Raw genomic sequence first — 26,218 nt, 5'->3', positions numbered from 1 at the left:
CACTTCATTATAGGGGCCGGAAAGTGCAATAGTTATATTTTCAAAATAAAGGTCACCCTAAATATATTGGGACGATCGACCTATTTCAATGTGGGGTGCCGAATATAAAGTAGTACATCATCAGATCTAGTCAGACACACATTATAATATATATATATTATTAGTCAACTCTGGTTCGTCGTCGTAAATAAAATATTCTCCGCCGACTGGTAGCTTTTATTTTGAAAACAAATGCTGTCCTTTCAGTGGAAGTAGTTGCATATTTCTCAAGGTTGTGAGATGAAAACAACGTGAACACGAAATCGTTTACATTGCAGATTTCCTGCATTCTCAGATTAGCAATACAAATACTGCAACTATTTATCGTGCACAATGGTGGAGTATGAAGTATTTCACCAACAAACAGTGTCTATAATGACTCTGCTGACGGAAACAGCTGGAGAAGAAATTCAGAAAGTTTTCGACTGTGAATGTCCCGCCACAACTAAAACAACGTTTGAAATGAATGAAAGACTGCTCAAACGGGTAATTTTATATATACTCTGCTGTTGAACGTCGTTTTGTATGTTTCTCACTTTTTAAAGGAATGGCGCGCCCTAAAATGAAAATTCGCTCATCATTGGCTCACTTTCATGTCGTTCCAAACCTGTATGAAGTTTTTTTTCGCCGTCACGACTTTCTTTTTGTTGTTGTGAAAACATAAGGAGATGTTAGGCAGAATATTAGCAGCAGTCACCATTTACTCCCCCCATACAACGACAGTGAATGGTGACTGAGGCTATCATTCAGCGTAACATTTCCTTTTGCGTTTTCAGCAGAAACAATAAAGTCGAACGGGATTGGAACAATATCAGGGTGAGAAAATAATTACAGAATTGTAATTTTTGGTTGAACTATCCCTTTAGCTGTGTATAACAACATTTAGTCAAAAGTGTACACATGATTTTTGTCAGTAAACACATTGTCTGTCACAAATCCTGCTCCGTGAGGTAGAATAAATGTTGTATGAGATTTTACCTATATTTTAATAGGTAAATATTTTTAATTAACTTTATATCATCCTCTTGTTACAAATTTGTATACAGGTGTATTAATCACTAACTGATATCTGTTGCAGGCGAAGCTCACATCAGTGATGGAAACCTTCACAAAGGTGGCTGTTCAGAAAATATGCAGACTTTACAGATATTGCTGTGCAACGAAGCAAACACATTTGAAGGCCTTGCACATTTCTGCAGAAAGCAAAAACATGCAGACTGTCGGCGATGTGCCTGGTAAGATATATTGTCTCATAAAGTTAGATTTCAGGAGTTTACTCAATCCTAGGGCTGGCTATCGTCCAAAAAATTTGGATACCGATACCTTGACTTCGATACTGGTTCCTAAACGATACTTTTTCCTCAAAAAATAAAAAACTCTGCAGGAATACGACAAACACCGTTATTACCGCTGTTTGGATGCTAGGTGGTACTATGGGATCATTTTCGGTTAACATGGTTAATGTTAAGCTTACACAATAAAATAAGACACCTTGATTTCAAACTTTGAACTTTATTTTGTATTTATTTTAACTAAAAGTTAAAAAATAAGTGCATTTAAAATGTGTTGTTCAACTTTTTGAAAGATGGCTTTACAACAGTTCAACATCTCTCTGGCAAAGAAGCTTCATCTGTGCGTTCTCCCGTCGGTTATTTCGCTATCCAGGAAAATATATCGTGTGTGAATAAATTTGTTTTGTTCCCTCCTTCACGATATATATATATATATATATATATATATATATATATATATATATGTATATATATATATATATATTAGGGCTGTCAATCGATTACAATTTTTTATCAAATTTATTACATGGTTTCCCGATTAATTAAACGCGATTAATCGCACATACAAATATTTGCTGAGAAAGCCCCTCATATAACAATAATTCAATATATAATGATGAAATAATCATTCATAGTTATCTTTAAATATTAAAAAATAATATATATATATATAAAATAAAAAAATATTCAGATAATTAAAATGCTTTACATGCTTGTGGCAGAAGAGTTCATAATTGATGAGACCATTCAAAAAGTGGCTTTAGAATACAATGTATTGTTTACTACCATATTATTGCTCATAAGTCAATTATTGGCATACAGTTCACAGATATGCATTTCACAAGTGAATTTGTCAATCAGTTCGAGATTTATTATGAGGGCTTGTTTAAGGACCCGTCAATGTACACCTGTGTCAGACATTTATTTTTATTTTTTTTAGAAACAAGCCAGGGGTATACATAGTACACAATACTACAGATGTATTTTACAATAATGCCAAGACATTATATTAATTACATAGTGCAATGGTTTTCAATGCTTTGGAGTTGTTGGAGGTACAAAGAGTATTTAAATAATATTTCAAATCTTTACAAAAAAGTGCAAATTGGGGCTTTATAGATATAAATTTACACTTATGTATAAAAGAAACTTATCAAAACTGTGAAAACCAAATAAAACTTGTTAAAATAGAGGTATGTACGTACAAACAAACAAAATTTTCTCCAAAATACTGCAGCGTGGACACATTCCCAAAAAATGTGAGGGGCAGATTCATCTACAGCATTACAGGAGCAGCAAAGCAGATCTATTTCAGGGAGCATGTTTCTTAAATAAAGATTGACTGGGTAAAAACGGTGTAACAGTTTAAAAGACACCTCCTTAACCATGTTTGTTAATTAAATATGTATGAGGTAAAGACCATACGACCTGCGTCAGACATGCTTGTGTCGCGTCTCGGGTGTGTTGCGTCATAAAATAAAATGTTTAGGTCACTGTATAAAGTTAAATATAGTTTAATACTCAATCTTTAAACACAACTTGAGATCCCTTAGTTCGCATTTGCACTCCTTCAAGTGTTTTGTACGCAAGAACGTAACCCATGTTTGTGTTGTGTGTCCGCTGAAGAGTTGTTAATGTTTTCTTCACTGTATATATAAACTGCGTGTTGCTCACGCAGCTGAAATTTCACTTACTGCCCTCTGGAGTAAACAGGTGGTACTACAAGCTTGAATCTCTCAGGAAAGCATTGCGATTAAATGCGTTCATTTTTTTAACACGTTATTTTTGGTAAAATTAAACGCATTAAATCGACAGCCCTAAAAAAAAAATATATATATATAAAAAATATATTTCCATTACATCGGAAACCTCGGGGCTGAGGGATTAGTGAATATTCTTGCTTTATTGATTTTGCACTGAAAATGTAATAATTTATTTAAAAAACGAAAAACTTATATCAAATACATTTATAAATTCAAATTGCACTTGAAATGAAAAAGCTAATAAATAAATAATAAAGTGATAAATCATTTATATATATGTATGTAACCACTTTTCCATTTACTGTCAGGCAAGAATCTGTCTAAACATGCAGGCGGAAAATTAATTACACAAGATAAAGACATAAAAACAATTATAAATGTAAAAATTATAATTCTAATGATGATAATAATCACTGAAATATAAATCATGGTTTGAGGTTTACATGTTTTTGTATTATTTTATAAATGTTGTATTATTTTATATAGTCTGTATTATTTTACAGGCTGCAGAGTTGCGTTCACAATAAACTGCTCTGTGGAAATAAAGTGAACTGAACTCAAAGCACCTCCTGAACTGAGATGTCTGAGGACTTTTGCAGCACTCATAAAAAATAAAAATCGGAAGGCAGAAACAAAGTGTGAGATCTTTAGATGCGCGTGTTCCACGAGACTGCACGACTCCGTATCAGCGCATCATATATGCCCATATACGGCTTTTCTGTCATCTGTACTTAATAATATAATAAAGAGTGCTTTTTCAAATGCGTGTCTACGGGCAAATTATGCATAATATTAATTTGATGATAATAATAATAATAGTCCATCCATCCATCCATCTTCAACCGCTTATCCGAAGTCGGGTCGCGGGGGCAGCTGCTCCAGCAGGGGGCCCCAAACTTCCCTATCTCGAGCCACATTAACCAACTCTGACTGGGGGACACCGAGGCGTTCCCAGGCCAGTGTGGAGATGTAATCTCTCCACCTAGTCCTGGGTCTTCCCCGAGGCCTCCTCCCAGCTGGACGTGCCTGAAACACCTCCCTAGGGAGGCGGCCAGGGGGCATCCTTACCAGATGCCCAAACCACCTCAACTGACTCCTTTCAACGCAAAGGAGCAGCGGCTCTACTCCGAGCTCCTCACGGATGACTGAGCTCCTCACCCTATCTCTAAGGGAGAAGCCCGCCACCCTTCTGAGGAAGCCCATTTCGGCCGCTTGTACTCGCGACCTAGTTCTTTCGGTCATGACCCAACCTTCATGACCATAGGTGAGGGTAGGAACAAAAATTGACCAGTAGATCGAGAGCTTTGCCTTTCGGCTCAGCTCTCTTTTCGTGACAACGGTGCGATAGAGCGAGTGCAATACCGCCCCCGCTGCCCCGATTCTCCGGCCAACCTCCCGCTCCATTGTCCCCTCACTCGTGAACAAGACCCCCAGGTACTTGAACTCCTTCACTTGGGGCAAAACCTCATTCCCTACCTGGAGTACGCACTCCATCGGTTTCCTGCTGAGAACCATGGCCTCAGATTTAGAGGTGCTAATCCTCATCCCAGCTGCTTCACACTCGACTGCCAAGCGATCCAGTGAGAGCTGAAGGTCACGGACCGATGATGACATGAAGACAACATCATCTGCAAAAAGCAGCGATGAGATCCCCAGCCCACCGAACCGCACACCTTCCCCACCCCGACTACGCCTCGATATCCTGTCCATGAATATCACAAACAGGATTGGTGACAAAGCGCAGCCTTGGCGGAGACCAACCCCCACATGGAATGAACTCGACTTCGTGCCGAGGACCCGGACACAGCTCTCGCTTTGGACGTACAGGGATTGGATCGCCCTAAGAAGGGATCCCCCACCCCGTACTCCCGCAGCACCTCCCACAGTCTCTCCCGGGGACCCGGTCATACGCCTTCTCCAGATCCACAAAACACATGTAGACCGGATGGGCATACTCCCAGGCCCCCTCCAGGATCCTTGCGAGAGTAAAGATCTGGTCCGTCGTTCCACGGCCAGGACGAAAACCACATTGTTCCTCTTCAATCCGAGGTTCGACAATCGGCCGAACCCTCCTCTCCAGCACCTTGGAGTAAACTTTACCAGGGAGGCTGAGAAGTGTGATACCCCTGTAGTTGGCACACACTCTCTGATCCCCCTTTTGAAGAGGGGAACCACCACCCCGTTCTGCCACTCCTTAGGCACTGTCCCAGATTTCCACGCAATGTTGAAGAGGCGTGTCATCCATGACACCCCCTCCACATCCAAAGCTTTCAGCATTTCTGGTCGGATCTCATCAATCCCCGGGGCTTTGCCACTGCGGAGTTGTTTGACTACCTCAGTGACCTCCCCCAGGGAAATAGAATCTGATCCCCCATCATCCTCCGGCTCTGCCTCTACCATAGAGGGCGTGTTGGGATTTAGGAGTTCTTCAAAGTGTTCCTTCCTCCGCCCAATAACCTCCTCGGTTGAGGTCAACAGCGTCCCATCTTTGCTGTATACAGCTTGAATGGTTCCCTGTTTCCCCCTCCTAAGGTGGCGGACGGTTTTCCAGAAGCACTTTGGTGCGGACCGAAAGTCCTTCTCCATGGCTTCTCCGAACTTTTCCCACACCCACTGCTTTGCCTCCCTCACGGCCGAGGCCGCAGCCCTTCGGGCCTGTCGGTACCTTGCAACTGCCTCCGGAGACCTCCGGGACAACAAATCCCAGAAGGCCTCTTTCTTCAGTCGGACGGCTTCCCTGACCACCAGTGTCCACCACGGTGTTCGAGGGTTACCACCCCTTGCGGCACCTAAAACCTTGAGGCCGCAGCTTTCCACCACGGCTTCGGCAATGGAAGCTTTGAACATTGCCCACTCCGGTTCAATGTCCCCAACCTCCGCAGGGATGCCTGAAAAGCTCCGCCGGAGGTGTGAGTTGAAGATCTCGCGGACAGGGACCTCCTCCAAATGTTCCCAGTTCACCCAGCACTACTCGCTTGGGCTTCCCAGGTCTGTCCAGAGTCTTTCCCCACCCCTGACCCAACTCACCACCAGATGGTGATCGGTTGACAGCTCTGCCCTTCTCTTTACCCGAGTGTCCAAAACATATGGCCTCAGATCCGACGACACGATTACAAAATCGATCATCGACCTTCGGCCTAGGGTGCTCTGGTACCACGCACACTTATGAGCATCCTTATGTTCGAACATGGTGTTTGTTATAGATAATCCATGACTAGCACAGAAGTCTAATAACAAACATCCACTTGAGTTCAGATCAGGGAGGCCGTTCCTCCCAATCACGCCTTTCCAGGTGTCCCTGTCATTTCCCACATGTGCGTTGAAGTCACCCAGCATCACTATGGAGTCCCCTACTGGGGCCCTATTCAGGACTCCATTCAGGGTCTCCAAGAAGGCCGAATACTCTGAACTGCTGTTCGGTGCATATGCACAGACAACAGTCAGAGTTTTCCCCCCACAACCCGTGAGGCGTAGGGAGGCGACCCTCTCGGTCCACCGGGTAAACTCCAACGTAGTGGCGCTCAGCCGGGGACTCGTGAGTATCCCCACACCCGCCCGTCGCCTCACACCCTGGGAAACTCCAGAGAAGAATAGAGTCCATCCCCTATCCAGGAGTACGGATCCAGAGCCAAAACTGTGCGTCGATGTAAGCCCCACCAGATCCAACTGGTAACGCTCCTCTCCGGGAACCAGCACCTTATCGTGGTGGAGAGGTTTGTGTGCCCTTATGATCCTGAGGGTTGTGTTGTCTGGAGCCATGTGCTCCTGGTAGGGTCTCCCAAGGCAAAGTGGTCTCAGGTGAGGGGCCAGACTAAGAATGGTTCACAATGACTCATGGATAAAACGGCAAGAGGAGGAGTTACCCTGCCCGGAGGAAGCACGGGGCCCCCGTCTGGAGCCAGGCCCGGATGGAGGGCTCGTCGGCGAGCGCCTGGTGGCCGGGCTTGTCACGGAGCCTGGCCAGGCACAGCCCGAAGAAGCGACGTGGAACCCCCCTCTACATCCCTTGGGCCCACCACCCATTGGAGGAACCGCAGGAGTCGGGTGCGCTGCCATATGGGCGGCAGTGAAGGCCATGGGCCTCGACGGACCAGACCCGGGCAGCAAAGGCTTGCTCTGGGGACGTGGAATGTCACCTCATAATAATAGTCTAATAATAATAATAATCATTTAATAGATTAATGGGAAAACGAGCCAAATATCGTCATGACATGGTCAAAAGCATCAGCTATTGGGGATCACTCGGACCATCATTGATCCAGAGATCATCGTCTGTTTGCTCCCGAATGTGCATTTCTCTCTATAAATTAACAAAATGTTCAGACAGTCTCTTGCTGGTTGGTGTCGCTGCAGCTCGTTTCGTGCGTGCTCTTGTAAAAATTATATTTTAAGGGCTCATATTATTACGGTTTAGTATTTCTCTGTAATGTAGAACAGTGTTAGCAATGTTACTGATAACATTCTTTCTCAGTCCTGGAACTCATTTTATGATACTAGTGTTTTTCCTTGATGCCTAAACACAGCCAATCACCAGCACTTTTATATTTGGGCACATCTAGCATGCTTATCACTGACCTTGACGAGATTAACCTGGGTATCAAAATTTGGTACCGAACTACAAGACATTTTTCAATACTCGTTTGTTTAGAGGCAATTCGGTCGGTGCCTAAAATGTATCGAACTCTATACCCAGCCCTACTCAATCCAGTGAAAATTGACATTTGTATTTAATTGCATTTGTATAACAAATGCAGTTTGGAGATATAATTTGAATACATATATCTATGTCTTTACTTATAAAATAATTAAAATCTTCATTGTGAATTTCTAGTGATTATGTTTCCTCCTCTTCTCAGATTTTGTAGAAGTAGATGTGACTCTATCAATGAGTCCAGAGAGATCGAATCTGTCACGTGAAGAAACTGTACAACAAGACCCTGTTAATGGGTGGCAGGTCAGCTCGCTTTTGAAATTATTTGACTGTGCATTTAATAAATATTTGCAACAACATTTGTACTGATTGTTTTGTTGAGTGTGAAAAGGACTTTGTTGAATTATTTTCTCAGGAGTCGAGTGATGGCAGAGAGAAACCAACGGCAACCGTTTTGACACAGGGTATGTTTAGAAATTGATCTAAACACAATAATTTTTACCATACTATGTTTTGCCACTTAACACTAAAATGCTAAACTCTAGGCTTACTAAATTGCAATAACATTTTAAACCCTAATTTTGTCATTACTGGAAAATTCCAGTTGTCTTAATTTAACATTACTTGAAATTAGGGGTGTAAATATTTGATCCGACTTCGATTTGATTACGATTCTTTACGTAACGATTTCTGTGCATCATGAAATCTCAAATTTGGTCTCAATTTGTTTAGATTATTTTGGAACGGTTCATAATGATTTTGTATCTGTATCACATTAGGTATTAATATTGTAATGCTAATCGATTCTTAATCTCTGTGACAATTATCAAAATGTCTTTGTTAGATCAATACATTAATTAATTTTTACACCCCTACTTGAATGTCAAGTTTTGGGCTCATAACTCAGATATCTATGTTCCATCTTAATTTTCTTAAAAATCCATAGAATTAAGTAACTAATAAGTAATTAATAACTCAAATGATTGAGTATGTGCTGTGGGGAAAACCCATCATCCTTTGCCCTTAAGTTGTTTCCTTGGTCAAAGTTTTGTTGCATTTTTCAATGTTTCATGTGATGACACCATTAGGACCCCTTTGGTGAAGTTGGACCCCGTTAACTCTTTTCATTTCACATTGTGCATGTGCAACTGAAGTACAGGTGTCTATGCATTTCAGTGGAGTATTACATTTATTTAATGATTGACCTAGAATCGGTTATTATCTTAATTATTTGAGCAACAGCAATATTGAAATTGCAAATATGTGCGAAGTCTACATGCATCTTGTTACCTTAACTTAAAAAGTTCATTCTAAATGAAAACCTTTAAGTGAACTTAAAGTTTGGGAGATGCCATTACTAAATTCAATTGAGGGAATGAGTTTACTCAATCATTTGAGGGTTGTGACTACCTGTACTCCAGAAAATGTCAGTATATTTTTAAGATTACGCATTAGTCATATGACCAATTTCCATTTAATTGAATTGAGTAATCTTTAAATACTGTACATATGAGTTTAAAATAAAAGCAAAGTATTTAACTAAATTAATGAGTATGACCTTAGGCTAAGTAAACAAAGTTCTAAACAATAATTGCAAATTGGTAATTGCAAAGCAACTGTATTTGCATTTCATTTTTAAACTTATGAATTTCAATTTCATTATTAATTACCATTAAATTGAATTGAGCAATCTTTAACTAAATTAAAGTAATAAAACTTTAGTTTTATTAATTACATTGTGTTACATGTTACACAATAGAGCTTTTCAGCCATGACATTAATTTGCATGCAAACCCAAAAAGCTAATTTGCCATGGGTTTCCTGTAGAATTTCCTATTAGTGGTGGGCGATAAGGTATACCAGTAGACATGATAAACTAGTAGAAATTCGCCAACCATTTTGTACATTTTACACATTTTGGATTATCGTCTCTAGTGCGATAAGGCAAAATTGCCACATGAGAAATGTGCACAGCACATAACACGTACAGTATGTATTACACACACTGTTCATTTTCAAATTCATTTAAATGAGAGGTGATAAGTGCGTCCTCCATGGTGTGGAATTGGTTTTGGTTTAGAAAATGCAATACAGAGCAGAAAACAGTAATTTGCATGGTTTGTACATTGTGTATGTTGATATATCCATGTGTGCGTATATATCAGTGGCCAGTGCATCATGTGAGACTGATAGAAATAATGAAATGCAGTTTTTCACTGACAGCTGCACGTGTCATTAGCCTAGAACGTGAGAAAAAATGAGACTGAATCTGCATCTGCGGCATGAAAAATTCAATGACAATTATCCCGTGCTCCAAACATGCCTCCTATCCAAACACGTGTTGCTGTGTTTTGCTTATGCAGTCTGAAACATGCAAGTGTGCACGAGTATTGAAGTCATCCCAGTCCCTTAATTTGTGCTCCTGTGACTGAAAAAGCGCAGATCACACCCGTTACTCATTCTGTTTCTCTCGATGTCAAGTTGTTTTGTAAAATACACATCAAAACCATTTCTAAAATTCAGTTCGAATGATGTTTGATATCAGGTAACAAACCAGCCATATTTTCATTCAGATATTTTATATATCAGATAATTTTTTTATTTATATGTTATGCTTTTTGCATTGCTTTGAGATGTTATGTTCCTTGAGAATAGTTATAACAATAATCATAATAATAACAACAACAATTATAATAATAAATATAGCTGCAAGCAGCAATTAGCAGGGTTCAAGCCTTTAAGGTCTTTTAATTTCACATGCCAAATATATTAAGTATTAATTCGATAGCCTGAAAGCAACTAAAACAATATTAAAGTGCCTTAATTTTGAGAAACATCAGGTAAGGTAACAGATGTAAGTGTCTTACATTCCGTTCAAGAGTTATAACCATTTAAGGTGGCCACACCCACTATTTCCATTTTGTGTAGCTTTACAACGTTGACTAGGACTAGTTCAAATAGCGTCTGAAAGATGTTTTTGTTGATGGTGGCTATGTTTTTCAAGTTAAGTGACTGTACTCATAGACCTTAGACACAGACACTGCATGCAAAATTTCAAGTGGATTGGCCTAACCGGTCCATAGTTAGAGCCATTTTAAACAATTTTTTTACTATTATAGCACCACCAAAAGGTGGAGATGCACAATTGTTTTTGGGTGTCCTTAGAATGACTCCATACATGTGTGTACCACATTTGGTGACAATATCTGATTCTGTTAAAGAGTTATAACCATTTTATTTAAAGTGGCCATGGCCAGTACAAATGTTTTTGCGTACCGTTTGAGGATAACTTTTCATTTTGGGACTCTTTATGCACTTGTTTGTTTACGATTATTTAACCCTATATAAAAGTTGCTGTAAGCTGATTGGTCCATGTTCTTAAAGATATGTGACTGTCCTTATAGACCTTGATGGCACCTTGCACAAAAACACTGCTTGCAAAATTTCAAGTCGTTCGGACCAACAGTTACATAGTTATTGCCATTTTTTTTATTATTATTATTATAGCGCCCCCAAGAGGCAGAAGTGTGCAATCACAAAAGTGGTAATGTTGTTATATCCACTTAAAATGATGTTATTGTTATAGTACCACCAAGTGGCCGAGCTCCATTTCTTTGTATGTTTGTCCTCAGAATGAGCCCTTACATAAGTGTGGCAAATTTCGTGACTTTAGCTCATTCCATTTAAGAGTTGTAGCTATGTAAGTAGCAGTGGCTAAGTCAACTACTTATATTTTGCATGCCGTCGACATTAAAAAAAGTTCATTTTTTTTTAATAAATATTCATAAATAGACCAGAGAATCTTGTGGTACTTGTTTCGTTAGGATTGAGCAAAAAAACTAGGACTATTTCGCAAAATTAGGTTTTTAATTTAATCTCAAATAATTACGGAATAGTTTGATGGATGGTTTGGTTCTTGAGGTAAAGTTGTTCAGAATGAGAAGACATTAACTGTCATTTGACATTAATTGCTTGTGTTTTTAAAACACTGTGTTATATCCAACCATTTTTTTTTTTTTACATTTTCCACAGACCTCTTAGGCCAAGTGTCAAATAGGTCAACCGAGTTTCATTCTGATCGACTTTTGTTAACCTTATCTAATAGCTGCTTCAGGAGATATGGCCCAAAACATGTTTTCCCTTGTTATAGCGCCGCCATATGGCCGAAACTTTGAGTTGTTGTAGACTGGAGGAGTACTACCTACCCTCAAATTTTCTCCAAGTTGGTCTGCATGATCAGTTTTAGGGCAGAATAATAATAAAAATTCTTACAAAAACAATAGGGTTTCAGCACTTCGTGCTTGAACCCCTAATAAGAATCCAGAATCCTCAATTTGGGTGGCGGAGGACGAATCTCAGGTGCCTCCATTTCTGAGACTGTCAATTTGCGCATCTTATCACGTGGCTTGTTGAGCGCGTTACATAGACATAGCACGTGTGGAGGCTTCACGCTATTCTCTGCAGCATCCATGCACACCTCGCCACAAGCCCCACTGAGAGCGAACCACATAGTAGTGACCACGAGGAGGTTAACCCAACGAAAAATGCTAATTCTCTAATGGGTTTTTTGGACTACAACCTGAACAGATTTTTTTTGTAGTGTTAAGCATATTTACATATTTAAACCATTTGTTTAAATCATACGTTTGGCAGGATATTTTTGAGTGTATATTGTTAATTTTTTGCAGCTGAAGGGCGGAACTTTGGAGACCAGGAACCTGAAGTAAACAAACAGGCAGATCAGACCACTGCACAATCCAAGAAAAGAAAGAATAACATATCATTTGACTGTAATGAGTGTGGAAAGAAATACCTCTGGAAACATACATTAAAGCAGCACAGGTGTAGACAAGGCACCCTTCACGAATGTGATGAGTGTGGGAAGAAGTTCGCATTTCTTAAAGGACTCAAGAAACACCAATTGAACCACACTGAGATCAATTCAAAGAGAGGAAGCTGCAAAACTTGTGGAAAGACATTCGTGGATCTTAAGACACACGAACTTGTTCACCTGGAAGTAAAGCCATATGTTTGTGGCATATGTGGACGCGGCTTCACAATAAAGAGGGGTTTACGAGCACACCAGAGAATCCACACAGGTGAAAAACCATACAGCTGTAACACATGTGGGAAAAAGTTTTCATCCTCTGGTAACCTGGCTGCCCATCAAATAATTCATGCAAATGAGGAACCATGGAAATGCAGCATCTGTGACAAGACTTTCAAGACTGAGAGGAAATTGAAATCACACCAACGCGTTCATACAGGAGAAAAACCCCATACGTGTCATATATGTGGCAAAAGGTTTAGCCACGTCACAAATATCAAAAGGCACATGCTTATTCACAGTGGTGTGAAACGTCATGCATGTGATGTTTGCGGCAAGCAATTTTATCAGACAAAATGTTTGAAGAGGCACATGACGGTACATGGAGCTGTGAAGTCATTCATGTGTGAAATATGTGGGAAAAGTTTTGTTTTTAATTATGCTTTAAAGAACCACCAGCTCACACACAGTGAAAATGGGAACACTTTTCGATGTGAGGTATGTGGGAAGAGCTACAGTTGTGCTTCATCACTCAAAATTCATCAGAAGCTTCACACAGACAAGGATCCAAACATGTGTAAAGTGTGTGGTAAAAGCTATAGCAGTACATATTCACTGAAAGAACATGAGAAACTTCATTCAGGCGTGGCGCCGTACAAGTGTGAAGTGTGTGGTAAGGCTTATGCTCAAAGATCTGGTTTGACAATGCATAAAGTTGTTCATAATGCAACATACAAATGTTCTGTCTGTGGAAAGATGTTAGGTTTGCCAAATCGTCTCAGAGTGCATATGCTCATTCACTCTGGTAAAAAACCGCACAAGTGCGAAACTTGTGGAATGTCCTTTCGTTTAGCGGGAAACTTAAGGCGACACAGGCGTGTTCACACTGGAGAAAAGCCATACAGCTGTGAGGTCTGCGGGAAAAAATTCGGACAACCCAACAATGTGAAAGCTCATATGCAAATCCATACTGGAGTGAAACCTTACACATGCCAGAAATGCGGGAAGAGTTATGCATATGTTAGGAATTATAATGACCACAAATGCGTACCTGTATGAAGAAAAAAGACATTGTAGGAACTTGTAACTGAGTTTCAGCACCATTTGTATATTGTTTCATTTGTAATATATTTCAGACAAATGTTTGGTAAAACTACCTGTTAGAGAAACATAACTTTGCAGTGCTATTAAGAAAGTCAAAACAACTACTGTCTGTAAATTGAAGGCATGCATAAGAGGAATTTTTGTGTTTTTACTAATTGAGGCCTTCACTGTCTGTACAAGTTGATAAGATGTACAGAGTATAGACCTCGTTAAGGATAGTTTTATAACATTAAATCTTTATGATACTTAAAAGAAGCAGCTAAAATTGTAGGGTAACACTTTACAATAAGGTTGCATTTGTTAACATTAGTTAATGCATTATGTATCATTAACAATAAGCAATATTATTCACAACATTTATTAATCTTAATGTTAATTTATAAAAAATAATGTTTACATATTGCAGCTAATTTATACAACTTTTTGTTTTTAAAAAAGTATTAGTATAGAATGAAATAAACATTAACCAAGATTAAGAATTGTTGTAAAAGTATTGTTCATTGTTAATTCATGTTATCTAATGTTACCGAATACAGCCATATTGTAAAGTGTTACAAATTGTTGTAAATAGTTGAATTATTCAACAATTGCATTGTAATTAAAGCTTGACCTTTTGTATCCAGACTGAAACCTTTATGACTTTCTTTCTTCTGTGGAACACAAAAGGACCAAAAGTGTCATAAATGTAGTCCATGTAACTCCTGCATCATAATCAATGTCTTCAGAAGCCAATTGATAGTAGCCGTGATTTGTTTAAATTTATATTCAGTTTAAGCAAGTGTAAATGGCGGTAAATCTATATTGAGGCAGGACATTTTATATGAAGTCCTTCAAAATTTGTACAAAATACATAAATGAGTAATCATTTCCATAACTATGAAAACAGAAGGGTGGATACTGTAATATCTATGTATTTGGACATATATGATTTTTAGTGTCAAAATAATTACAACTTAATTTCCATGAAGACCTGATGCTATAAACACTGCAAGTCATTTTAACACATTAAGTCATGTTAACATGTGTTATGCTTATGTGTTAGAGCAACACTTTTGTGTGTGTTGGTGTGTATTTTACTATTTATGAACTGGCCCCATTAGTTTCCATTGCAAGTTTGCAATTTGTGTTTTTTTTTTTTTATTAAATGAATATTCCGGGTTCAAAACAAGTTAAAAGCTCAGTCGGCAGCTTTTGTGGAATAATGCTGATTACCAAAAAAAATCGAGGTTCCAGTGAGGCACTTACAATAGGGCCAATCCATAAATGTTAAAATACACACTATTTCAAAAGTATAGCCACAAGACATAAACAACATGTGATAATTAGTGTGACAAATCACTAACTGACCTTTTCTGTGTAAAGTTATATCCAATTTTACAAATTTACAACATAATGTCAACAAACCCTAAAACGACTGTAAAAATTACTATTTAAACAACTTCTTTAACAGAAGAATTAATGTAAGTGCTTGTATGAATCATAAGGCACCTCTATTGTAAGTGCCTCAATGTAACCTCGAATTTTACTTCTTAAAAAAAAAAAAAAAAGAGGACAGAAGAGTCACAATTATTTGTATTTTTTGTGATCAACATTGTCACAAATGCTGTTGACTGAGAATAACTTGTATTAAACCCGGAATATTCCTTTAAAGATGGGTGAGTCTGTGATGATCAATAAAATGCTTCAAATGCTGTGCATTGAGCCAGAGATTATTTAGCAGAGATGGGCAACTTTTATTCAAATTAATTGGAGAAATTAGAATGCTCAACGGTTGTAGAAAAGAAGTCCCGCCTTACAGGTAAAGCCTGTGGCTGTGTCTCGTTGGAAGGATGCGTCCTCGAGTCCGGTGACTATTTGGTATATTTGTTAAGGAGAGAAAACACGACTTGACAATTAACATAATTATTATTCTTGGGAAATTCTTTCTACATAAGAGTAGATTCATTAAAACAGTACCGAACATTATACATATCTCAAGGAGCTACGTCATTATTTCTAATCATTGAAGTCAATGAAGAAGAAGGTTGCCTTGGAACTTTGTAACTTTATAGAAGAACTTAAACTTGCAGAGAACCCTACATACGTCATCGAGGCTGTCTCGTTTCAGAAAATCGAATGCGACCTTTCACGTGAATTCAAAAGATGCATGGGGTGTATCTTTCGTGGGCACTCATAACCCGTAAATATGATGTTCAAAAGCAAGTTGAATTACCTCAGTAGATGGGTGCAGATTATGACATATGTATAATTATATGAATATATAATTCAACTAAATGATTAGACTAAAACTACCCCTATAAAATCTATTTTCTTTTCTCTTTACATCATTATAACTCTCCTTAAATGTACCCCATACATTCCCTTCCAGAGGGACTTTGTTCCCTTCTCACTCGTGCTGCTCGAGTGGCGTGCTGTCAAATATTTGGGCATCTTAATAAGTCAATCACCTGCGGATATCATTTTAGATACTTTTTTGCAACGGACAAAGAAATTAAAGAATGTCTTCAACTGCTGGCTACAAAGAAATCTATCTATGGTCGTGTCTTGATAACTAAAGCTGAAGGCATTTGATTGTTTACCCAGCTTTGTCTTTATATGTTGACCCAAAAACCTGCTTGTATATCGACTCTATACTATTTAAATTCTTGTGGAAAAATAAAACTGAATATGTTAAAAGGAAGACTGATAAGAAATAGTTTGGAGGGAGGTGTGAATGCTTTGGACTTCAGTACTCTCAATCAGGTTTTCAAGATTGGTTGGATTAAACGCTGCCTGAATGATGATCCTGATCTGTGGTTTTATATTCCTAAATAGATTTTTGAAAAATGTGGGGGGTTACGTTTTTTTACTGGCCTGTGATTTCAAATGCAACAAACTTCCGGAAAACTTCATGCTTGCTAATTTTCATAAGCAAGCCTTGGAAGCCTGTAAACTTGCCTTCTTCCACAATTTCTCCCCTCAGGAGTATCATGGAACAATCAGAATGTGCGGCATGGAAAAAAATCTATTTGTATTAAGAATTGGTTTGACAAAGGTGTAATTTTTATTTTGGATTTGTTAAAAAAAAGATGGCAGCTTTTGTTCCTATATTGAATACACTGCCATTTTTGGAGTGGATCCCTCACCTAAAGTTTATGACTGAGTTATTAATTGTATTTCACCTAAACTATTGCATATGGTCAGGTCATACTGTAGTTACACAGTGTCAGTCTGTGAAATACCCCAATTATTCATTGGTGGATTGGAGCTTTCCAGTATCAAATGTAACAATTCTTGGATTAGAAGAACTCTTATTAGGAAAATCAGCTGTCACCCCAAAGCTCTTTTCAAGTGGAAATTAAATTATCCTCCTCTTGCTACTATTAATATATGGACTGCCATTAATACGTTTCTGTTACCTAACAAGATGAAAGAACTTTGTTATAAAATTCTTCATAATTACTATCCCTGTAACTCGCTTCTTTCTAAGGTTAAATCGGACATTTCTTCACAATGTACATTCTGCAACTTTAATGTTGAAACAATACCACAATTGTTTTTTTAATGTGATTATGCAAAGGAGTTCTGGAAAGAAGTAGCCTGTCTTATTTTCTCTGCTTACAAACATACAAACTTTTTATTTTTGAAATAATTAAAGTATTGTTTTTGTTTTGGAACTCCGGGTCAAATGAGACGGATGACAGGTTAAAACTAACTCTCTTTGGACAGTTTCATCTCCATAAATTAATTGTGTATTGATCTAAAATTATTCTATGACTCTCGTTGTTTATCATTTAACAAGAAAGCCACTAAAACTGCTCTGTTGATTAAAAAAAGTATGGCTTCATTATAAGAGTTACCTCCTGATTTCCTGAAGGTGACAATTATTATTTTATTTATTTGTATTATATTATTTAGTTTTATTTTATTATTTACTTTTTGTGTTAATTTATTGTGTTTAATTTATGTGGCTTTTGATGTTTGTGAATTAGTTTATTTTTTATTTTTTAGACTATATCTGTGTACTGTATCTTGTTAAAAAAATTATTTTATTGCCTTGCGCTACCTTGAGTTTTCTGTTTTTTTGTGTGTGTGATTTACTGAAAGTCTTTTGTTCAATAAAAAAAAATAAGAAAAAAAAAAGAGTGGCGTGCTGTCATAGCAACCATGTTACGTTCCGTTTCCGTTTGTTCTACGAAGGCCATCTCGTTTAAAGGAGGACACTCGGTATACTGCAGCCTTCAAAGGACGCGTCCCATCTAGCATGCAGCCTTCCAAACGAGACGCAGCCAATGTTTTACCTTTGAGATACAGTCATCGACTGTCAATCAACTTGACAATGCGCATGCGCATTAGCTATACAAGCCGAGAAAATTGCGATTTGTTTGGTGTAATCTGAGGTGAAGAAACACAATTTATGATACCAGTGTTGTCAAATTTTACTGCTGATTGTAAGTATTTCATTTAATCGTAATCTTGATAAACAGTTTAGGAGATGTCAGTCTTTCCCCATTCAAGTAGATAGGAGCTGCACTGGCATGAGAGCGTTCCAAACATGGCCGACAGTGGACTGACTTGCTAAAAAGCCTTGATTGAGCTTAACTTGTACGCAAACCGGAACATTAATTTAAAAGTGTGCCAAAGTGACACACGTTGCGTAATGCTTTTTAAAGTTATTAAAATGTAATATGTTTTAAGTACTGTAGATTCCCTCCTTGGTTTTCCCCCTACGTCGTCGCTTCACACTCCATTCCAGTAGATGGCAGAAATGCTCCATTAGATGGTTTGCCAAAAATAAAACGAAGAAGTTTGTATCTTCCGTTGTTTTCATTACATCCGTATGCGCAACGCCATTCACAACTGTTAACAGCTGGATACATCTTAGAAAACGCAATTCCAAAGAAGATGTCTGACGATTTCTACATAGAGGAGGAGATGCATTTCTATGCACAGCCTTATTTGTTTGAGCCGGAGTACACGGATGCCGAACTGAGAGAGATGGAAGAAGAGGCAGCGGCCGCAGCACAGACACAGGGCGAAGCTACAGTGAGACAGAGGGCACAGGACACCTGGTGGTGTTCATGTGGCCAGTGCATGGCAATGCCAACAGATGAAGAGAGCCTCTGCTGTAATGAGTGGGATTTTGCCAGACGCCCCCTAGAAAATCGTACAACAGCGAGAAACTGCTTAACTTGTGATCCAGAATTTGCCCCACTATTAAACCGCAGTGTTTTGGAGGTGATGTTTCAATTGCCCAGTGTGAACTGGAAGAATCGCCCCAGACCTCAAGGACCGGATGGCACGCTGTCTGTAGAGTAAGTATTATTTACATACATACACATATGCATATATAAATCGATATATTTACATACACACATACATATGTAAACATACATATATATATATATATTTTTTACATATATATATTTTACATATATAAGTTTTTAATTTTATTTACATACACACATACATATGTAAACATACACACACATATATATATATATATATATATATATATATATATATATATATATATATATATATATGTAAAATATATATAAGTTTTTAATTTTATTTATTTATTTATTTATATGGTTGTTGGTTCGATCCCCACAGCCACCACAATTGTGTCCTTGAGCAAGGCACTTAACACCAGGTTGCACTGTAAGTCAGCTTTGGATAAAAACATCTTCCAAATGCAAAAATGTAAATGTAATATATATATATATATATATATATACACATATACACACACATACATACATACATAGACATATATATATATATATATATATATATATATATATATATATATATATATATATATATAATCCGTCAATCCGCACATCTCTCACAACAAGAGACATATGACAAATAGCTTTACGCTATTCTCCGCGGCATCCACGCACAACTCGCCACGCGCCCCACCAAGAGCGAACCGCATTATGGGGTAACCTCCGGTCGCTATGTGACTCCACTCTCCAATCGGTTGCTTGGGAAGCCTGGCTGGAGTCACTTGGCACACCCTGAATTCAAACTTGCGAGTAAATTCTTGACTTGCTAAGCTACCTTGGCTCGCCCTAAGTATATTGTTATGTGTAATGTATTTAGGCTAATTAATCAGACTCTGACAAGCAGGAGTGCTGTTGTACCGTATATCAGCACGGATGTGAATCGGAACAACAGCACGAATGAGAGTGTGATATTGCTTTTATGCAACAGTTCAACAAAAAGTAAATAACTGTATTTTCAGAATTTCAATTTTAAATCATTCCAAAAGAAATCTAAGAATTTAGCTCAATTCATCTCTACACTGCACTACTATTCTCGTTTTGAACTACTTTCAAGCTAATCTTTTATGAAAATGAATAGTTCTTGTTCACTTAACAAGTAAATGGGTGTTTCTAAATGCTAAGAATGCAGCAAATGGAGTACAAGTCTTGCCAAGTTACCTTGGAAGAACGAACTTTGAAGGACAGGAGGATGTAGAATGCATCTATTGCAAGCTTTGATATGTGCTGCGATCTTCCGGTTGCGCAATTAACCGTCACAGCACATTTGAAACGATTGCGAGAACTATTAGCATTATCACAGCAGTGAGGTTTTGCAGGACTAGTGACATGTTAAAAGAATAAAGTCTGTTTTCTCCATGTTTATTACTGTATTTAAATGATAATAATAAAATATAACGACTCTCGTGAGCCATCAGATCTTCGCAAGCTTACAGCGGGAAACTCTTGAGGAGAAAACAAAACAATAAATGTCCTCCTGCCACCATAGTACCGAGTTCTTGCCCACAAGTCATCATCTGATTAATACTCGATTTCAAGGACACATCCGTTTAATTTCCTGCATTCTCGATACTTGTGTTCTTGAGGATTGGAATCAATCTTCGACAGTGGATGATGATGTAGAACGAGTCCAATTAGAATGTAAGACCACAAAAGAACGCACATTGAGAAAACAACCTGAGACTCACAAACTGTTAAGGGAAAACACAACAAATGTAATTCGTCTACCACCATAGTGCCGCTGTGACTTCAAATGGGTTCTTGCACACAAGTCACCATTCGATGCATCCTCGATATTCTGCCTGATCAAGAACACATCCTGAAATTTTATGCATTCTAGGTACGTGCATTTTTGAGTACTGGAATTTAACTTCATCGGCAAAAGATGACATTGAACATGTCCATGAGAACGTAAGAGCATTGAGAAACAACCAGTGATTGAGTGACTCACTCATAACAAAGTAGATGCTTGTTTGTCGCCACCTACTGGCATAAACATGCAAACATCAGAAATGGTCACTGAACAAAATCAAAATGAACAATTAGTCAAAAATCCACTCTCTTCCGATCACATTAGAGTACCAGAACTGTTGTATAATGTAGTTTTATAACAATGTTATATTGTTACAAATGCTGTTTGGCTACCGCCAGTTTATTCACTCCACGCTTTTGTGTTCTGTTTTACAGTCAGTGCAGGGTGCTGGCATACCGTGTAGTGTTGGAATGGGTATTGAAAGGAGAAAAACTCAGTAAACAGAACAGTGAAGTTCTTCCATCCTGTGTCGTCAGAGCCGTCAGAGAAAGATACCCCTCTTCCTCAGAAACTTACGTTGGATTCAAAGAGACCGAAGAAGCCTTTGGGCTGATTTAGAATGTTTTCTTTTTTTCTCTATTATAATTTTTTACATTTTGCATTGCTGCTTTTTAATAAAAAAATAAATTAAAAAAAACTTTTTTATAAATGTGTCAAACTTGACTATATTTTTATAAAATAAAAAAAATCCATGGGACCAGATACATTTGTTGTTTCACTTCCTCAGCTGCTCACTAAAGTGTTATAGACATAAACGTACACCAACAACTCCAGTTCAAATATTTGGCCTTAAGGCAGGGGTCTTAAACGGAGGGGTCCACCAATTTTTTTGGTAAAACAAAGATGTGCATGACTTTTTATCTTCTGCTGATTTTTAGATGATCTCAGCTCTGTAGGTCCTCACAATGCAAGTGAATGCTGCCTTTATAAGCTTTTTGGACCTTTAAAATGTTGGTACCCATTCACTTGCATTGCGAGGATCTACAGCGCTAAAATAATCTTCTAAAAATCTTTGTATTCAGCAGTAGAAAGGAAGTCATACACATCTGGGATGGTTTAAGGGTAAGTAAATGTGAGAATACACATTTTTTAGGTGAACTATCCATTTAAGTTAACTTAAGGCAAAGTTAAATTTCAGCTAAATGTTTAATTGCCTTTCCCGTATTGAAATGAAGTAAAATATAAAACTACAAGTATATGACTGTATATCAATAATGATTATTTAAAATTGCAGCGCAAGCGTCATAATATGCAAATGCAGTAATAGAGTATTATACACATTATGAAAGGCGAAGCTTGAAATGCATCATTCAATGTTATACAGTGGCATCCTTGGCCTGAAAAATGATGACGACCCAAGCCTTAGCTTAGCTTTTTACACCACTATAATATATCTGCAACCTCCTGTTTACTATGACGCTCTTACAGAAACACACCCTCAGTTCAAGAAATGAAAAGTAGAGACAAAGTAAAAACTAACATGATTCATTTTATTCTATCTGTTAAACATTTACACATCCATTGCAATTGCTTTTTCTTGATTCAATTTAGCATTTGTGCTTTTTAAGGTGGCAGTTGGGGAAGTGCCAGCTGAGAGGACTGGTCCTTGAACTCAACAGTGGGGTCCATGCGCCGCTGCAGAACCTTCTGAAAAAGATCATCTCGGAAGTTTTGTGTTGTTGGTTCATGGGGTGTGCCTAAAAATGATAAACAGTTATTACTGACACATTTGCAAGATAGATTAAATCATTATTTGACCAATTATATCTGCAAAAGTTTACAAACAGGATACTTTTATACAGTTTTTCACAGCACGTCTGTGTGCACTTAAATTTCAGTCGGACTTGACAATAATTTTCTATTACAAATGCCATGTAAACACTTTAGTCCGACTGAAATCGCCCCTAACAGACCTAGATAATGTGATCGTTGCTCTCCTTTGTCCAGCATGTACGTAGACACCATAATCAGATCACAACTGGCCTCACCGTTGTGACCGACATGGTTTTAACCTCAGTTCAGCTGATGTTTTTTCACAGCGGTGTTCACTTACACAAAGCCTTGTGTTGTTGACTGCTGGGTTTGGTGGTTGTGGTCTTTCCACGGTGAACATTTTCATTGTAGTCAAGGACAGCAAGTTTGGTACGAGCTGTCATGGATGTGTAGTGGAAGTGGAGGTTCTTCTGACAATATTTCAGAAGTATGGAATGGAAGACCTCAAGCTTGCCTAAAAAATAAATAATTTAAAAGGTGTGTTAAGTAGAATGAACATTTTCAGTCTGGTGTGTGTCACTTAGCCCTTTTACACGGACATGGTTCAGATCGGGTTCCTGGGCCAGTGCGCATTCTGGAACTGTTATGCGTGTTTACACCGCAAAAAAGGCAGTTCCACACTGGCCCCAATAAACGATTACAACAGGAGGGCGGGATAATGTCTTGTCATTAGGTAAAGTTTTCCCATCAAAAACAGTTTGGATAGCTACCATCTGCAGCAAGGAGTACTTCTTTACATAAAAATTTTTTTTTAATGTCTTTTAAGTGTTCAGGAAACGCGGACAAAACGAGCACTCTACTTGCGATATGGTAATCTACGGAGATCCATAATAAACTAGAGAGATCGCAAAGGGGGAAAACCATCTACGAGGAGAGATACAGCAAGAAATGATGCATGCCGGTTTTAAATGGACAACTGACCAAATCATTAACAAATTGAAAAGGGCAAACAGTGGAAGTTATCGTATTATTGAGATACAAAAAAACTGCAAAGTCGAGTTTGTCATCTGCCACCATGGGAGCAAGTGGACTTTTGAAGCTGAAATATTGAGTGGATTATTCATGCTCTTTCAGTTAGCAAGAGAGGAACAACATGGATGTTATTATACCAACTTTCTTGGCAAGGAGGATGGATTGTATGCGTCACGGTCAAGTACAGGAGAGAAGGCTACTAACGTTACATTAGATAAGACACAAAGTTTTAATTTCACAACTTGTAAATTAACTTCTTAATATCAATTAGCTGTGGGATCTGTGCCGATCTGGTTCAATCAGGTCTGTGTGTCCCGTTTTAAATAATAGACAGGTCTGTGTCGGTTCCAGATAGGACATACATTTTTGGACCCGTGAAGACCTCTAATCAAGATGTTAACATACTAATATATGCTATGGCAAAAATCCAAAATATAACCATATTCTACACCTAGGTTAATCACAATTTCTCTATTACAGTTTAACGTACTTAAAGTTAAGCCACATTAAAATGTTTGTACAAAGTAATGCAAATACATCACCTGTCATCTTGAGCATAGTTGTCATCAATGACAAACTTTTTGAGCAATGTTATAATGTTGGATTACATTTCTCTCTGTTTAAACATGTCCCCCAAACAGGAGTGAAAGATTTAAACAAATACTGTGAAGCGCTATATTTGATTGTGGGCAGATTAGGTTGGCTTACGCCACCGTTCGGTTCTCATGAAGATCTCAAGCAAAGTCTTTCTAGCAAGTCAGTCCACTGTCGGCAATGTTTGGAGCGCTCTCGGGAGGTTATTTTCAATCACGCCAGTGCAGCTTTTATCTACTTGAATGGGAAAAGACTGAATTCTCCTAAATATTTGGTCAAGATTACGATTAAAGAACATATTTCTAATCAGCAGTGAAATCTGAAACCCTGTTATCACAAATTGTGCTTCCTAACCTAAGATTACGCTAAAATACGCAATTTTCTTGGCTAAAGCGCATGTGCATTGTTGAGTTGATTGACAGACGATGTCTGTATCTAAAAGGTGATTGGCTCTTTTAACCTTCCTTTCTACATCCATTAATCGTTGGGTGCTCAGAGCTCCTTGGTTGAGCGTTCCAATTTCTCCCATTCATTTTAATAGATGTGGCCTATCTCTGTTAAATAATCTCTGTCTCAAGTCATTGGAAAAGCGCTCTAGATTGCCCCGGCCGTGAACCAGTCGAGCACATGCCATTGCAGTGGAAAAGGGCTAACTGATCACTCAAAGTGAACTGTAACAAACTGTGTCAGAGATAAAACTAACCTGTATGCTTGAAAAGTGCCATTTGCCTCAAGTCGTTTATGAGACCTTTGTTCAGAACAAGGGATGATAGTGATTGGAAGGCAGGTGACTCTTTTCTAAGCCATCTTCTTCTCCGCTGCTGTTCAGGTAGGAGGTCATCATGATGACATCTGTGCTGTCTTCCATCTTCCATCCAGTGATGTACACCACAAATGTGATGAAGAAGGGACTTCCACTTCTTAGTTAAGTCCTGATATAATTTGTGAACTTTACAATATGCACTTTCAAAAAGTCAATAACATCATTATCAGATATTTTCAAACTTACACTGGCGTCACCTCCACAAGTTGAACAGGAATACCACAAATGGTTACATATGGATTTGACCCAGGGCTGCAGGTCTTGTTTTCCCTTTTTCCAAGACACTGATAGCAACTTCTTATAAAACCCTGTCAAAAAAAACAGTATAACTTTCATGCTATTTCTCGTACCATGACCAAGGAGGGTCACAGCACATACAAAGTTTAATTACATTGTTATAGGGCTTCTGGAGGTATAGAGTTTACGTAAGCTAAAGCCTAATTTACACAACAGAAGTTGAAATCTTTTCTCCAGAACAAACTAAAGCTAGGTGAACAAAACATGCATTTATCCTACACAAAGTGTGCAAGTTTGCTTTAAAGGTAAACTCAGTCATTTTTTCCTCATTAAAAAAGTTTAACTCCTAAAGACATGAATTGTAATTTTGCAATATATGTAGAAGATCATGAGCACACATTAAAATGAAGACTGCAGTCATATCAGTAACCTTATAAAAGCTGTTTAATTCTATATGGAGAAGGTCTGCACATGTTACAATCACATGACCAGCCGAATACTACACGCTTAATCTCAGTAAACGTCCTGTGATTGGACACTTTCACAAATTGATTAAACTAGACACAGTGGAAATTATTCTAATATTTTGTTGCCACATGTATTAGTTTAATAATTAATGAATGTTGTTATTAATAACTTTAGTACTGTATTAGTCGCATGATGGCACTATGCCATCTATGAAATGCATGCGTCTCAGAAATGCTTCCAGGGAGAAAATCATAAATACAATAATCTATGTTTGTTCCAATGTTTATATTCTTTTGGTCGTTTCTAACAGTATTATTTTAATCATTATGAAAATAAATATTAAACTCAACAAACAGAATGGACATTTCTTGA

At 38.1% G+C, this 26,218-nt stretch overlaps 3 protein-coding genes across 14 annotated transcripts in view; 2 read left to right on the top strand and 1 right to left on the bottom strand.

Annotated features, from left to right (window-relative positions):
- The first annotated feature begins 285 nt into the window (after positions 1-285).
- On the top strand, positions 286-14,426 carry LOC127630282 (zinc finger protein 883-like). Its single transcript, XM_052107783.1, has 5 exons — positions 286-525; positions 1,118-1,274; positions 7,951-8,048; positions 8,161-8,209; positions 12,434-14,426. The coding sequence occupies exons 1-5, from the start codon at positions 373-375 to the stop codon at positions 13,849-13,851; spliced, it is 1,875 nt and encodes a 624-aa protein (XP_051963743.1). The 5' UTR covers positions 286-372; the 3' UTR covers positions 13,852-14,426.
- Positions 14,427-18,104: 3,678 nt separating this feature from the next.
- Positions 18,105-21,681, top strand: LOC127630243 (P2X purinoceptor 7-like). Its single transcript, XM_052107720.1, has 2 exons — positions 18,105-19,190; positions 21,354-21,681. Exons 1-2 carry the CDS (start codon positions 18,781-18,783, stop codon positions 21,535-21,537), a joined length of 594 nt encoding a protein of 197 aa, XP_051963680.1. The 5' UTR covers positions 18,105-18,780; the 3' UTR covers positions 21,538-21,681.
- Positions 21,682-22,439: 758 nt separating this feature from the next.
- LOC127629634 (uncharacterized) overlaps positions 22,440-26,218 on the bottom strand; it is a 34,116-nt gene continuing 30,337 nt past the window's right edge. For 5 of the 12 annotated variants that reach the window (XM_052106757.1, XM_052106761.1, XM_052106758.1 and 2 more), the window contains exons 6-9: positions 25,328-25,449; positions 25,022-25,250; positions 23,033-23,206; positions 22,441-22,676 (exon numbers count right to left, since the gene is read on the bottom strand). In XM_052106757.1, the coding sequence (XP_051962717.1) occupies positions 22,543-22,676; positions 23,033-23,206; positions 25,022-25,250; positions 25,328-25,449 (659 nt within the window). In that variant the 3' untranslated portion in view covers positions 22,441-22,542. Of the gene's footprint in view, positions 22,677-23,032; positions 23,207-25,021; positions 25,251-25,327; positions 25,450-26,218 lie in introns of those variants that run through there. The other 7 variants (XM_052106763.1, XM_052106764.1, XM_052106762.1 and 4 more) reach the window with 5 other exon arrangements.

This window comes from Xyrauchen texanus, chromosome 36, assembly GCF_025860055.1.
Source record: "Xyrauchen texanus isolate HMW12.3.18 chromosome 36, RBS_HiC_50CHRs, whole genome shotgun sequence".
NCBI lineage: Eukaryota > Metazoa > Chordata > Actinopteri > Cypriniformes > Catostomidae > Xyrauchen > Xyrauchen texanus.
This window is presented reverse-complemented; position numbering and strand designations above follow the sequence as displayed.